General features: G+C 42.7%; 1 protein-coding gene across 2 annotated transcripts in view; it reads right to left on the minus strand.

Moving 5' to 3' along the window:
- LOC146992604 (voltage-gated delayed rectifier potassium channel KCNH1-like) overlaps window positions 1-16,901 on the minus strand; it is a 73,179-nt gene that overhangs the window by 9,012 nt on the left and 47,266 nt on the right. For both annotated transcript variants that reach the window (XM_085787668.1, XM_085787659.1), the window contains 2 exons: window positions 16,276-16,528; window positions 4,001-4,197 (listed from right to left, as the gene is read on the minus strand). In XM_085787668.1, coding sequence (XP_085643794.1) covers window positions 4,001-4,197; window positions 16,276-16,528 — 450 coding nt within the window. The remainder of the gene's footprint in view (window positions 1-4,000; window positions 4,198-16,275; window positions 16,529-16,901) is intronic.

Here is a 16,901-nt window from a genome sequence, read left to right on the forward strand (position 1 = left end):
AACCTTTATCAACCCGACGTGTTTGTGACTTTATCAGAATGAGCCTGAAGCGAACAGGCTGTTCTCCTGTTGAACAGAGCTGAAGAGGTGCAGAAGGGTTTTAGAGGAGGGGGGGGGGGGGGTTCTTTTATTCTTTTATTATCCAACTCCATATCGGTGTTTTTTTTTTTCTGCATCATTGTGTGTGTGTTTGTTTATGCTGATCCTTCTCTTTGTCCTGAGTCATATTGATGTACATTGTTTGTTTTCTCTCTCCGTCCTGTTTCGGTCGTTTAATGCTGCGGTTTTGTTTGTCAAAGCACTTTGGATCAGAGTTATTATAACAGTTATATAATATAATAATACTATAACAATGGTATTATTATTGGCAGTAATAGTTGTCATAGTACCCCTTGACCTTTGACCTTCTGAGGTATCACCCTCATGAGACACAGATGGATGGATGGATGGATGGATGGATGGATGGATGGATGGATGGATGGATGGATGGATGGATGGTGTGGAGGCATAAAAAAACACAGCTATCTCTTCTGAATCTGTGACAAATAATCAAATCAATTCTGAGGTTTGTTATTTGTTACGTTCCCTTCAGACAGACTGAGGAGAATCAAAACGTCAGACTGAGCCGAGCGTGTGTGTGCGTTTTTGTTCTTACTACGTTGTGAGTTTTTAACCAACAGAGTGAGGACATTTTGGCCAGTCCTCACTTTTTCCAAGGGCTGTTTGAGGGTTAAGACGTTAGGTTGTAATTATGTTTAAATGAGGTTTAGAGTAATGGTTAAGGTTGGGCATTTGTTTTGGATGGTTAAGGTTAAGGTACGGCGCTAGGGAATACATCATGTCAGGGGTGGGGAACGTCCGGCCTCCAGGAGCCTCCGCGAGACCATTTCAATCGGCCCGCAATGCAATACAATTTTTATATTTTATATCGTATGCATATGAATACATAAAAAAAAAAAGCAGGGAAAAATATATCGCCAGCCATTAGTTTTCTGAGAGAAACAGACGGCCTATGTCCTATGTCCGAGTCAACGTCAGGGTCAGTGAATACAGCATGTGATGTACGTGTCATTGCATTGGGCCGGAGTGATTGACACAAGTGATGGATCATGGCGACTGTCAAGAAAAGGGAGGTGGACGCAGAATGTCGCGTATTCCAGGAAAAATGGACAAATGACTTTTTCTTTGTTGAAGTGAAAGGCAAGCCAGTGTGCCTAGTTTGTGGCGAGGCGCTGGCAGCTCGAAACAACTCGACGAGTTGAGAGGACAAATGCGTTTGGATAAAATGAATGCTCTTCGTCGGAGTTTGGGTGCTCAACAAGTAGCCTTCTCACGACCGCAGACTGACAGAGAGAATATATTACGCGTGCAAGTTTTGTGGTGAGTGAATTAATAGCCACGAAGCTGAAACCTCACGCTGAAGGAGAGTTCGTGAAAAACAGGTGAGTCTAGAAATGCAGCAGTCATGAGGCTTATAACACAGCAGTTATAGACTTTTTTCGTCTTTTTTTTTTTTTTTTTTCACATCCCTAGTTATGTGTTCATAATAGTAGGCTATGGCCCTCGGAGGACTTTATAAAAATTGAAATGGCCCTTGATATGAAAAAGGTTCCCCACCCCTGCATTATGTCAATGAGTGTCCTCACAAAGATAGCATTACAAGAATATGTGTGTGTGTGTGTGTGTGTGTGTGTGTGTGTGTGTGTAGGCAGCACTCTGTCATCATCCACCTCCACAGGGCGACATCACACCTGCTCTGAGCCGAGAACAAAGCAGCTTATGTAAAGTCTTCAGACGACAACAAGACGATCGTCACTCACACACACACACGCACACTTATACACTTATACAGCCGGGTGTTTGTGTCAACACTGAACCGAGAAACAAAACTGCAGCAGAAGAAGGAAAACGGTGTGAAGTTTGTTTTCTTCTCACATCGGAACAGACCTGTGATCACAAGGGTTTGTTTGTTTCCTATTAGTCCAGGCAATATAGCTCATTTTGGACCCAAAATAGAACTAATTGTAACAGAATGTTTTTCACCATACATAATTTCTTTGAGGTGTCCAGAACAACATACTAAAAGTCCTAAGAAATCCTAGTTGGGGAAATATGTTTAATTCTCATCAATCCAAGATTGATTTACTGTATAAAGTCTATGGTGCCAATACAATACACCACAATGGGGCTATTTTGTACCATAAGTCAATTAGTGTTGAGCTCATTTGCATATTTAAAATTAATTTTCCAAGAAACTTGAAATACAGAAATGGTAATTTTCATGGATAAATACATTCTGTAAAGTTTCATTCTGGTAGGAGTAAAGGCAAAAAATGGGCCTATTCCGATGTATTTTGGGCATATTCCATATTGCTCACTTATTCAAATTAATTTTCAAAAAAACGTGTAATACTAAAAATTTTACTTTTCATCTATACTTTCATTGTGTGAAGTTTCATTGTGATAGCAGTAAAGGAAAAAAGTATCCCCATTGGGGTGTATTGTATTGGCACCATAGACTTTATACAGTAAATCAATGTTGGATCGATGAGAATTAAACATATTTCCCCAACTAAGATTTCTTAGGACTTTTAGTATGTTGTTCTGGACACCTCATAGAAATGATGGATGGTGAAAAACATTCTGTTACAATTAGTCTGTCGGAAAACGCTATTTTGCCTGGACTATACACCAGATCAACTTCTCCACACACTGAAGTAGACAAATACACCTCAGTGGTGTAGATGTCACTGTGTGTAAATCAAGCGCCTCTTCCTCCTCCTCCTCCACAGCACGGTAATGTTTGTTTGTTTTCATACTTCACAGCAGGTTTGAGTGTGTGTGTGTTTGTGTGTGAGCAGTGATACAGTGTCTCCGTCCGTTCTCCACTCGTCCCTCTTGAATTACAACAGAAAGAAAAGCGCTGAACCTCCCTTCTTCTCCTCCGAGGCTTCATCCACTCTGACGTTTTATTTTGAAAACTCATCTCTTTTTGCTGCGTTTCCATCTGACACCGTCAAAGTCGAGAAAAACACTGAAAAAAATCCTCTAGACCCGCTTTTTGATTTAAAAACTCGATGAAACGATGACACAGACATTCACACGTTCACCTCCTCATTGATTATATGTAGGCTACTATTAGCTTAGCATTAGTCTTTAGCCTGGTCCGTAACTTTTTTGCAGTGTGTTGAACTCTCACTGTAAACAATGTAGCCTACTTCCTGTTAACACTGACACGAGCGTGCTCAGTTTACGTTATTGTGATAGGATGTGTTTATTTCTGATATGAAGCTGGAAATTAAAGGGATAGTTCACCCAAAATTGAAATTTCATTCAATTCTCATTATCTACTCACCCTCATGTGGACTAAGGGCTGGGAGAAGTTTCAGAGTCCTCCGTGGCTTCTCTGAGTTACAGGGGGTCTGTCTTCGTAACAAAAAGACACACCAAAAAACATCCAAATACCTCCATAGTGCTCGTCTGTAATGTCTGTCTTGTATTGAAGCCCCAAATTGTCCCGAAAAAAATGAAATAAGTCTATATTTCAAGCTTGTTTGTAGCAGAAGCTTCTCTTTCCAGTTCGTCCAAATTTGACGGACCGGGAAGAGGAGCTTCGAGAAGCTTCCACTACAAAACAAGCTAAAAATATAGACTTATTAAATTTTTTTCGGGACAAATTCGCATTTCGGGGCTTCAATACAAGAGGGACATTACATACGAGCAGCATGGAGGTATTTGGATGTTTTTTGGTGTGTCTTTTTGTTACGAAGACAGTTGGTATCCATTTGCAACCGTTATATGGACATGCACTGCTACGCCGAGACCCCCTGTAACTCAGAGAAGCCACGGAGGACTCTGAAACTTCTCCCAGCCCTTAGTCCACATGAGGGGGAGGAGATAATGAGTAAGAAATTTCAATTTTGAGTGAACTATCCCTTTAAGTTTTAGTCTTAAAGTGCTAAATGCTAAAATAAAAAAGAAAGAAAAAAACCCTGCTCACCCTCTTCCTCAGGTTGTAGGTGAGGACCAGGTTCCTGGCGAAGTGGTTGGCGAAGTTGGCGTAAAACTCGAGGACTTTCTGCAGCTCGTCCCGTTTGATGATGTGGAGGTCGCAGTAGGTCAGCGCTCGCACGTTGGCGCAGGACTGAGCCAGCGTCATCTCCTTCCAGAAGACGTCCCCGAACACGTCGCCTTTACCTGCAGACCAACCAACACCAACACGGACGGTGAAACATAGCGCTGGCAACATTTTATCTACAGTACAAAAGCTTTTCTCAATGACAGACACATTACGAAACATTCAAAAAATATTCATATGGAAGAATGCAAAAGTATGGGTCAATATGAACAGTTAAAGGACAATTCCAGGCAAATTCAACTGGGGGCTGCATGTTCCTAACATTTTAGGTCTAACAGAAGGAATCTGAAGCTTTTCAGTTTAATGTCTCCTGTTTTGCGGTAGTTGTGTCTGTCCCCGCGTCGCCACGGCTGTTTCCATCCCTCAAAGCCACAGACAGCGTCAGATGGAGACTCAAACATGCAGCCAGAAGTTTATTTACTTCAAGCAAGCCGACATGTTTGTAAAACTAGATCTAATTCAAAGTCTCCCGGAGTCTCGCGCGAGACCCAAGTTGCCGTGCGCGGTGTGCTCAGGTGCAGTTGGAAAGCTACCATTGGTGTCATAAACACAGGAATATCAACTCTTTACTTGTTTCAAGTGTACATTTTTTTCCACAGACAGCTTCAGATGGCGACTCAAACATGCGCCGAGAAGTTTTTTTTACTTGAAGCAAGTCAAGAGTTGATATTCAAAAGGGTACAAACCCTTGTCGCTCCAGGCCTTTAACCTTTTTTAGAGACAATTTTGTACCCATTGGTGCCGGTACATTTTTGTACCTTTTCAAAATGTACCAGTTTAAGTACAATTGTGCACCTAGCATCTAACGGGTATATATGTAACTGGTGTGTGTGTTTGCTCTGTGACCTGTCCTGAGCGAGGATCGATCCCACGACCTCCCGCAACTAACCGCTTCGCCAAGACGTTGACAACCACTTGACAACTTGGTTAGCACGTCTTTTATGGGTGAGTGAGTTTACTTCCGGTTCCGCTACCGCCACAACTTCTCCTTACTGGTACCTCATGACTGTGGCCCACCTGCGGACCTCCATTACATATATTTAAAAAATAAAAGTTGAATGTTTAATTATTATCCCTATGTTAAATCATATTAATAGTCACCTCATAGGTCTCTGATAATGTACCTTTACACATATACATATACATATATGTACCTTTTGCCATTCTGGAACATTTATGTGCCTTTTCTACCCCCAAAAGGTACACATAGGTACTCTAGAGTACAATAATTGGCCCTATAGGCTACAGTAGGACAGAACTGTACCTTTAAGTACAGAAATGTCCCCCTTCTGTACCCCTATTTTTCTCTGTGAAGAGTCAGCTGACCTTGTCACGAAAATGAGACATGAAACGAGATCATATGTAAAACCTAGTGTATGTCTCTCTCCTGTCAGACTAGCATATATTTCTGACACTTCCTTCATGTGTCTCAGCTGTTTGACAGATTTTCTCTCTGGTTCATTCTCGGTGGCCTCCAGGAGCCTCCACGGGCCAGACTGAACCCACGGAACATCTTAATATAAATACAATGAAAACAACAGTTAGCCGGCGACCGTGAGGCTCTGTGGGTAACGTGACTCTGCTGACACCTCCACCACGTCCGGACAGAAACACTGTTTTATATTAAATCTGACAGTCAGTCAAGTCTCCGTGCTGCTGACGGTGCTGATTGGTCTGAACGTCCTCCTGCTTCAGTGACACAAACCATCACATCTGATTCCCTCCGACGCTGCAGAGCTGCTGCTGCTGCCGACAGCCAGGACTGAGTCTGAGCCAGAGGAGTCGACGCATGAAGCTGCTCCAGCGCCGCCTTCGCCTCTGACAGTGGAGGATATTTGTGAAAACAACACGTTGAGCTTGGAGGCGGCTGCTTTGTGCTTCTGAAGCAGGTTCACTTTGACTTGTCTTTGATGACAGACGCCAAAAAGTCTCTCCAGCTCCCGACTTGTTTCTTTCTTTTTTCTTTTTTTAATTCATCAGGTCCATTAATCTCTCTCTGGCAGGAAAGATCCACTTTAGTCTACTTGCCAACAATGAGTACCCGGAAATGTTGAGTACCCCAAAGTTTTATTTTAGAAATAGATAGTATGGGTCCCCAGCATTCAGAAACTGCCGGATGCTAACTTATATATATTGGGCAATTAGCATAATTGACACAATTAGCATAAATTAGCATATTTGCCTATATGGGCAATATTCAACAAAATTGACTTGGCTGATCTGGGCAATATTGGAGTGGTTTTAGGGGTTATTGATGATGCTGAATCCATTTCTGACATTTTCAAAATTCAAAATGGCTGTCTAAACCGGAAGTGACCAGATTTTGGTCCATCAAAATCGGCCCACTGGTGGTTAAAATCTGGTTACTTCCGGTTTAGACAGCCATTTTGAATTTTGAATTCAGCATCATCAATAACCCCTAAAACCACTCCAATATTGCCCAGATCAGCCAAGTCAATTTTGTTGAAATATTGCCCATATAGGCAATTATGCTCATTTATGCTAATTATGTCTGTTATGCTAATTGCCCAATATATATAAGTTAGCATCCGGCAGTTTCTGAATACTGGGGACCCATACTATATATTTCTAACATAAAACTTTGGGGTACTCAACATTTCCGGGTTCACAATGGGGCCCTATGGGCTGGCAAGTAGACTACTTCCTAAACATGAACATTTAAATCCAATTCCTCTATCTTTTTCAATGTCTTCCTATATTTCCCCCAAAATATATTTTTTCAAGCCATTGATAAAGGCTACAGTATATCATCATTCATATTGGGGGGGTTAAGGGTTGGGCTCGTGCCGATCGACAATCAATTGTATTGTGTGTGGTGTGCTCCGATATTCCAAACACAGCTCACCACACACATTAAGATGTTTCAGAATCTTGACCCTCCGGTCAGAAAACTCAGAAAGATGTCCGCCGCATCAGCAGCGATACCGGGGGTGTCGTTGTAGCTACTCTTTCGGGTCTATTTCTGGGATGGACAATGAGAGCGACGTAAATTTTATTTTTTAATGAAAGCGGGACACTTCAGCCTTTACAACGATCCCATCTGTGTGTGTCTGTGTGTGTCTGTGGCTCCGGACGCTGAGCAGTCAAGCGTCTGTCCAATAGGGACCCGTGCGCTGTCACATGACGGGCTGTGAGCGGCGGTCACATGATCATTTAAACATGGCTGCTGTATTGCCGTAAGTAAGTATTGAACATGTTTAATACTTACGATTATCGGCGCCGAACGTTTTCCGAGCCGATTGTCGGGGGAATTTTGACTCTTAACACACCACACACTACAAGAGAATCTTATAAGATAATCTTAAGAGTTTAAGGTAATCGGGCGATTTCTGTCCGTGGTCGGAAGGGGGAAAATCGGGGCAAAATCAGCCCAATTATCTTTATGTAGTCGAGTAGAGTCGAGTTGAGCCGAGCAGAGCTTTCAGTGGCATCATAGATCGGTGATCTCCCCGGGGGCGGGTAGGACGATCTGAAAATGTCAAGATGGCCCAACCCTAGGTGAAGCTCCTACAGAACAAACTTCTGCAGAGACACTAAAGGCTCTGAGGGTGGATTGGGTTTGCCAAACCTGCTTTATTATCACTGGACAGCTAATGTTTCAGACAATCATCTTCTGGGTCCAGAAGCCTGAGCTGTCATGGTGTGAGTTTGAATACGACTCTGGTCGCTTCCAGTCTCCCTCTTTCTTCCTCACAATACACCTCCAACCTTGTTGTTGTAAACATTATGAATTTGGTCACAATTTCAAATCCACTTTGGCTCAAAACACTCCTCTAATCTGGCCCCTGTCTGTGACAACCATCTGTTTATCCCTGCTAGAACAGACAGTACCCTCAGCGCTCTCTCCAAATTTAAAGATCTTTACTGTGGGGGCATTTTCTCTACCTTTAACCATCCCTCTCAGAAAACCTCCCCCACTCTCGTCATTTCATTTATCCGGTTATTTTGTCAGAAGCAATTCATGGAGACGTTGTGTCATTTAATTAAAGTGCAACCGATGCTTCAAGCCGTGGTGGATTTGCAGTCATTGTCCCCGATCAGGCTTTTAGAAAATGACGCCGTAAAATAGACTTAAAGACCGACGATCAAAGCATGAGTAGATTGATGATGGCTATGAATCAGAATTAAGAACATAAACTACAGTTACAGCCACACAAAATGTGCCAGGCTGTATGAACAGTCCTCGTTTCAACAAGCCTGGAGGAGTTTTCTGGAATAATCAGAAGCATCAGCGCTGAGCAGACGGGATCGGGGGGAGAAACAGAGGTGAGGTGAGGTTTAAGGACGTCTGAGCAGGATAATATAAATATCTCATGGAGTTTTTATCTTGCAGAGAAAATCTCTGACAACATCCTCATACAGAGAGGTGACCGATTAAACCCAAGCAGCGTTTCAAAACTAAAATGATCTCGGTTTACCTTCGTATCAGAAGTAATCCATGTCCAGAGCAATGGTGTTAACAGAATAGTTCACCCAAAATTGGAAATTTCACTCATTATCTAGCTACTCCCCCTCATGTGGACTAAGGGCTGGGAGAAGTTTCAGAGTCCTCCGTGGCTTCTCTGAGTTACAGGGGGTCTCGGCGTAGCAGTGCATGTCCATATAACGGTTGCAAATGGATACCAACTGTCTTCGTAACAAAAAGACACACCAAAAAACATCCAGATACCTCCATGCTGCTCGTATGTAATGTCCGTAAATGCGAAATTGTTCCGAAAAAAATTAAACAAGTCTATATTTCAAGCTTGTTTGTAGCGGAAGCTCCTCTTCCTGGTCCGTCCAAATCTCACGAGATTTGCGCCGGCGTCAAATCTCGCGAGAAAAATGTTGCATTTCGGGGCTTCAATACAAGAGGGACATTAAATACGAGCAGCATGGAGGCATTTGGATGTTTTTTGGTGTGTCTTTTTGTTACGAAGACAGTTGGTATCCATTTGCAACCGTCATATGGACATGCACTGCTACGCCGAGACCCCCTGTAACTCAGAGAAGACACGGAGGACTCTGAAACTTCTCCCAGCCCTTAGTCCACATGAGGGGGAGGAGATGATGAGATGTAGAAATTTCAATTTTGAGTGAACTATCCCTCTAAAGTTTCTCTTCTTGTCTTTTCAGTTTTGTTAATCATTTTGAGTGGCTGTAGCTCAGGTACAGTACAGTATATTATGGTGGCCGGGAGGTCAAACCAACATTACAAAATCCAGAACACTTTTACAAAGCTTGAGACAAATTGACAGCGAGATGGACAGCGATTGGTGCCGTCGCCGATCGCTGTCCATCTTGGGTCACCATCAGAGGTGGGTAGTCACGCGCTACATTTACTCCGTTACATTTACTTGAGTAACTTTTTGGATAAATTGTACTTCTAAGAGTAGTTTCAATGCAGCATACTTGTTACTTTTACTTGAGTATATTTCGTCAGAAGAAGCGGTACTTTTACTCTGTTACATTGAGCTTCATTCCGGTCGCTACTTTTTATTATCGATCCAATGTGCGATCTGTTTGTTTATGTTTTAATGGAGATACTTCCAAGCCTCTGTCACATGACTGCGTTTCACCAATCAGATGTAGCCACTGGCGACATTTGCCTTCTTTTAACCAATCAGACAGAGCCCGGCCGTCACATGACCGCACACAAACTCTCCACGGTAAACAGGACGGCCACTTCGCCTCAAATTTGAGAAACTGCAGCTAGTAAATGATTAGGATGACGTCAGCCCTGATGTGTCGTGGATAATAGTGGATAATATCCGTGAAGGTTCTCAGTCATCCAGGTCGTCTGGACCAAAGAACAACATTTAACATGTTGTTCTTTGGCAATATCTGAATTTTTTCATTTCTATTATATCTTTGTGTATTTGATTAGGCCTATACATTTACGCGCTGATCATTAAAGGAACAAATCATTGGTTACTCAGCAGTTACTCAGTACTTGAGTAGCTTTTTCACCAAGTACTTTCTACTCTTACTCAAGTAAATGTTTGCATGGCTACTTTTTACTTTTACTTGAGTAACATTACTCTAAAGTAACTATACTCTTACTTTGGCTACTCTACCCACCTCTGGTCACCATGAACTCCATCAACTACAACAACAACTCCTATTGGCTGCTCCCGTTATCACTTCCGGTTCCACCCCGGAGTTGGTACATTCCCTTTCCGGTTGATGTTGTTTGTAAATTTTGTCTTGGTGTTTGTTAAAGTGTTTCGTTTCTTGTTCATTTGTTTTCTGAAATGTAAATTTGTTTTGGGACTTGTAAATGTGTTCTGGTAATGTCATTTTGTTTTATGATATGAAATCCAGAAAAAGCAAAAATCTTCGCACATCTATTTCTTTGGCAGATGTGTCGGAGGATGACAATTAAGTCCAAATTAGAAAAGAAGAGTTCGCTCTTCTTTTCCCCTGATATGTAATCGTAAAACCATTTTGTAATGTTGGTTTGCCCCTCCCGGTCACCGTCGGGGAAAGCTTTAAACTGCTCACGTGACTTCCTTTGGAAAACTGTTACATAATGAGTGCACGATGATGAAACGGGGAAACACACTGTGAGTGATGCGATGGTGTTTCTGCCCCGGTCATAAACCCTGCAGCAGCATGGAGCCGGGCGTCACCGTGGCGACAGTGATTTAGTGTTTTAAAACCGAAACACATCAGTGTGAAAAAGTGTTTGTCCACCTGATGATGATAAAGCGAAGGTGCCGAGTCTCTGTCACCGAGCGTCGTCGGAGCAGCGGGTTTGAAAAGATCCATGTTTCTGTGCAGGAACTAGACGACTTTCATCATCTCCATCTTTTCTTCCTCCATTAAATAAAAGCCGCGTCGCCTCGGGAGCAGACGGATGAATGACGGAGCGTCAGAGGGTCGCGGTGCCGAGCGCCGTCGTTTAGCGAGCGACAGAGCTCCGCCGTGAAAACACACATCCATCAGAGTGATGAACGGCTGCGGCCGCTCAGAGAGGAACATCTGTCTTCATGTGGAAAGAGGAAGCGAAACCGCTGCTGCGAGGACGTGCGGCTTTAAATAGTGTCTAATGTGATGTGAAAGTACGGAGCGAGGCAGCGGAGCGGCTCAGCGTGTTTCTGAGAGATCTGAAAATCTAAATATTTATCCAGAGAGGAACCGAAGCCGATGCAGTCGGCTGATAAAACATCTGGAGGTGAAGCCACAGAGACTCAGAGACAGAAACAGGTCAGAGAGGAGCAGCCTCTTTCCTCTCACTCACAAAGATAGAAAAGAACAAAAAAAACTCAACACTAAAGAAAGACGACAAGGGACACCTCTGTGAGGACTGAGTTGGGCCTTCTGCCTTCATTAGGACAATTCTGGGCAATTTCAACTGGGGGCTGTATGTTCCTAACATTTTAGGTCTAACAGAAGGAATCTGAAGATGTTCAGTTTAATGTCTCCTGTTTTGCAGCAGTAAAGAGTTGATATTCCTGTGTTTCTGACACAAACGGGAGCTTCCCACTGCACCTGAACACACCGAGCGTCAACTTGGGTCTCGACTCCGCCAGACTTTGAATTAGATCTAGTTTTACAAACATGTTGACTTGTTGAAGTAAATAAACTTCTGGCTGCATGTTTGAGTCTCCATCTGATGCTGTCTGTGGCTTTGAGGGATGGAAACAGCCTAAACAGCGGAACTTCAATCTGCTCCCATTCATCGCTGCCGTGGCGACGCGGGGACAGACACAACTACCGCAAAACAGGAGACAATAAATGAAATTCAGTCATTATTGACTCCCCCTCATGCTGATGAATAGTCCAACCAAAACTTTCTATGAGAGTAATAGGGCCCAACACAAAAACGTCGATTAAAACTACACAACAACCATTTAATATTCCTCCACACTGCTCGTCCACTGCAATCCAAGTGTCCTGAAGGGAGATAGTCCAGAGTTTACTGGAAACTACCTCATTTAGGACATTTTTACAGCCTCAACAGCTGGATTGAATTTGCCTGAGGCGCATGAACGTCAGAGAGCAATACAGGACTGTCTGGGCTGTAAAAATGTCCTAATGTTTCGGGTAAACTAAATTGCAGTGGACGAGCAGTGTGGAGGAATATTAAATGGTTTTTGTGTAGTTTTATGGAGGTTGTTATGTTGTCAGGCCCTATTAAAACTATATAAAGTTTTAGTTGGACTAGGAACCGGCCTCCCGGGTCTCCAGATGACCTTTGAGGAATAAAAAACTGCTCCGGAGTATTCATCAGCATGAGGGGGAGTCAACAATGACTGAAGCAGGAAACTCTTCAACACAACAACACACAGTCTCTTCACACTTGTGCTGACAGGAAGACGCCACTGAAGCGTGAAATGAAGAACAAGGAGACTCACAAACAGCTTTCACCCACAGGCCACCAGACACCTGAACACACCACCAACTCTCACTCCCACCGGCTCAACAACACAACACAACACAACACTGCACTCTGAGACTAACTCTGGTTTACTTTTTAATCTTACAAGGCATGACTCAGCTAAACAGCTCGTAGCAGCAGAAATAGATATGGAGTCTTTTTTTGTTTTAATTTCATGGATCACAGCTCAAATGTTAGAATATTTGGTAACACTTTACAATAAGGCTCCCTTAATTAATGTTAGTTAGTACATTATTAAGCCATAAACCATAGTTGTGGGATTAGTACCTCTGTAGTTATAAAGCTTTAATTGCAGTGATACAAAAACAGGCGGAAATTGCCAAAAATGGCCTCTGCATGAAGAGGTTAAAGCAGAAGTAAGCGATCCGGTGGTTTTGGCTAACTTTCTGTGAGCCGATGGAGTTAGCAGCCCCCGCCCTCGTCATGGATCTATTGGTCCTCGTCCCTACGTCACCACATTCAGGCGCATCCCTTGGCTGCACACACAGAGAGGACTGCCCCTTTATGCCGTTCTCTCTCCTCATTGGATAAAGGTTGTAGGATACAAGGAAAGTTTTCTCCTCGGCTCAGAGCAGAGCAGAGGGACTGACAGACCCGTGTTTCAGACCAAACACTCTATAGAAGTGATTGCTGTGGAAGATACAACTATTTAAGACTTAGATTAACACAAACATATCACTTACTTCTGCTTTAAAGGGATAGTAGCATTTTTTAAAAGTGGGGTTGTATGATCTACAAATAGCCCCTAAGTACTTTAATTACAGTAGAAGACTCTCTGCACTCCTCCCGTTAGCAACGCCAGCCCATAATAGCCCTGCCCAGAGATTTACAACATACAGTGTTGTGAACAGACCCAAAGAAACGGCCTATTTTCACGGCCTAAAAGAGGTTTTACCTGAAAAAAAATACACAGTTCCATTATTCGCTATAATATAATTTTTTCCAGCCCTTCAAAGTTCAGGAAAAACACAGTGAGTTGGTTCGGTCCAAATAAAAACTGTGTTTTTCCTGCACTTTGAGGGGTCACTGTCAGATGAGTGTTTCTCTGGTTTGAGAAGAGAACAGGAAACATTTGAGCTCAGTTAAACGACGTGTGGAACGGAGGTGGAGCTGAAGAGCTGAATGTCTCTGACAGCGTCGCTCCGCCTCGACAGCTTCCTCCATCACCTCTCAGTCTGCTGGCTTCTGAACCGCTCAACACTCACACACACACACACACTGACTCACACACACACACACTCACACACACAGACAGACAAAAACAATGTTTTGCTAACGAGGGCCCTGGAGCTTCATTCCTACGCACTCTGACAGAAATAGCAACCAGGTTGTGTTTGTGTTGTGTTGAGGCATCAGAGCGTCTCCTCCTCCTCTTCTCCTTCTTCTTCTCCTCCTCCTGTGTGCCGTCTCTCCTCGTGGCAGGTGACAGTCTCAGGTGTTTCCTCTGGAGAGCGGCGGTCGCTGGCATAAACCCTCTATGTGGTTGTTTAGGGCCACAGCCGTTAGGTGGGGGGCCACATGATCAGAAAGGTACCGGGGTTCATCAAGTCATTTAAACATCCTGAGGTCTGCACGTGCAGCTATGAGCTTTATATGTAATGTGAAGTCAATATTCAGCTTCTTTTATCTCACATTTGAGACATTTGGTGAAAATAGAACGGCAGAATGACAACATTTGTGCTCAAAAAACAATCTTACAAAATGTCATTTTAGACTTGTTTTCTACACGTATCTATTACTGTATTCATATCCTATTTCAAGCACCAAAACAGTTCATTCTCATGACTGAAGGAGTGTTTTCACAAGGGATTTGACATTTTTCAAAAAGCAGACCTCAAATTTCCAGCATTTGTCCTAAATTATTTCTTTCTACAGTGTTCTAGGACAAACTGGCCTCAGTGTGCTTACAGCGGAGGTTCTAATATTTAGACATAAAACACTTGAGTATTGTTACATCTGCAAGTATCTTAATAAGATACATTTAAGAAAATATGTAAAAGTTGAGAAAATGGCCTCAAACCTCAGAGGGAATAAACACGTCTGTGTTCAGTTTGAACCAGTGATTTGGTGTTGGTTTGGCGTCTCGGCAGCAGCAGACAGAGACAGAGACACGAGGACGTTTCATGTCTCATGATCTCACAGAAGCAGCTTTTAGTGTTGACGGATGATGAGATCCAGAGGTTTTTTTTTCTGCAGAACTGGACTGAACTTTCCAACAGGAAATCTCCTTCGTGCTCCGTCACCGTCACCATGGCTACACGCCAGTTTCAGGACGCCCCGTCGCTATTTTCTGTCCGGAGCAGCGAGGACACATGAGAGCGTATCCACTGGAAACCAGACCAGCTTCACACCAATAATAACTTTGATGAAACTTTCTTTTGGGTTTAATTTTAGATTCTGTTTGTTTTCACTTCCACTGGTTGAAAAGGTGGATTTTTATTTAGGCCTACGCGTCAGAAACTTTTACATTTCCTCTGTGTGGTAACGTTGTGTTATTATCTCATAGCGTGGTGAATGTGCAGCTCACAACTTGTCCACCAGAGCGTTGTGGAGTTGTTGGATTGTGTATTTGATGAGTTTGATGAGGGAAACCAAGAAATCCCATAATGAGCCTCCGTAGCGTAGCTCTGAGCAGCTCACGGCTCTGCTCCGCCGTTCTAAAAATAGCTTGCACCGACAATTAAAGGTGACGAACCTACTGCTATGACTATAGGGATTATGGTAATGGGCCAATTTGACAAAATGTTGAATCCTCCCTTTAAACAAAACCGTGTGATAGTCCAGGCAATATAGCTCATTTTGGACCCAAAAATAGAACTAATAGTAACAGAATGTTTTTCACCATCCATCATTTCTATGAGGTGTCCAGAACAACATACTAAAAGTCCTAAGAAATCCTACTTTTAATTGTGTAAAGTTTCATTGTGGTAGGAGTAAAGGAAAAAAAGAAACAAGCCTATTTGGGTGTATTTTGGGCATATTTGATAAGTGTGTGGCTCATTTGCATATTCAAATTAATTTTCAAAGAAACTTGTAATACAAAAAATGTTACATTTCATAGATACTTTCATTGTGTAAAGTTTCATTGTGGTAGCAGTAAAGGAAAAAAATAGCCCCATTGGGGTGTATTGTTGTCTGGCCTTATTGGCACCATAGACTTTATACAGTAAATCAATAAGAATGAAACATATTTCCCCAACTAGGATTTCTTAGGACTTTTAGTATGTTGTTCTGGACACCTCATAGAAATGATTTATGGTGAAAAACATTCTGTTACAATTAGTCTGTCAGAAAACGCTATTTTGCCTGGACTATAAAGTCTATGGTGCCAATACAATAGCCTACACCTCAATGGGGCTGTTTTTTTCCTTTACTCCTACCACAATGAAACTTTACACAATGAAAGTATCCATGAAAAGTAACATTTTCTGTATTCAAGTTTCTTGGAAAATGTATTTTAAATATGTAAATGAGCTCAACACTAATTGACTTATGGTCCAAAATAGCCCCATTGGGGTGTATTGTATTGGCATCATAGACTTCATATAGTAAATCAATGTTGGATTGATGAGAATGAAACATATTTCCCCAACTAGGATTTCTTAGGACTTTTAGTATGTTGTTCTGGACACCTCATAGAAATGATGGATGGTGAAAAACATTCTGTTACAATTATTCTGTCGGAAAACGTTATTTTGCCGGGACTATAAGCTCCTACTAGTTGAGCTCTCACCTAGGATGGCCACCACCTCGTCGTCCTGGATGACCTCCAGTGACCCCGACACCACGAAGCAGAGGCTGTCCACGCTCTCCCCGGCGTGGTAGAGGAGGTCGCCCGGCGCGCTGTGGACCGTCTGGAACTCCATGGCGAGCGCCCGCAGGCAGCCGTCGCTGGCCAACCGGAACGCCGGGTGCTCCTTGAACACCTTCCGGTTGAGGTGGACGCAGATGTCCGCCCGCATGTCCTTGGGACAGATCTGCAGCACCTGTGGACACACGGGTCAGAGTGGACGTTCTGTCAAACCCCGCAAACGGATGTCCAGAGATGGACAGAGTACTCGACCCCAGTACTTGAGTAAGAGTGGCCAAAATTTACTCCGTTACAAGTACATTCGTTTTATTTCTTGTCAAATGTCTCAATTTTAGTCAAAACTAATCTCTTTCCACTTAAAATAAGACTCATCACCTAAAAAATAACTTGTTTTTAGATATTTTTTACTTGTTTCAAACTAATTTTCAATTTAAATAAGTAGAAAAAAAAAAAAGTTTTTTGTGCTTGTAATAAGAAAGAAAAACTTGCTCCACTGTCAGATTTTTCTACTTATTTCAAGTGAAAATCTGCTTGAAAAAAGTAAAAAG

This window comes from Trachurus japonicus, chromosome 1, assembly GCF_045865225.1.
Source record: "Trachurus japonicus isolate A0001 chromosome 1, Traja_1.0".
In the NCBI taxonomy this organism is placed as follows: domain Eukaryota; kingdom Metazoa; phylum Chordata; class Actinopteri; order Carangiformes; family Carangidae; genus Trachurus; species Trachurus japonicus.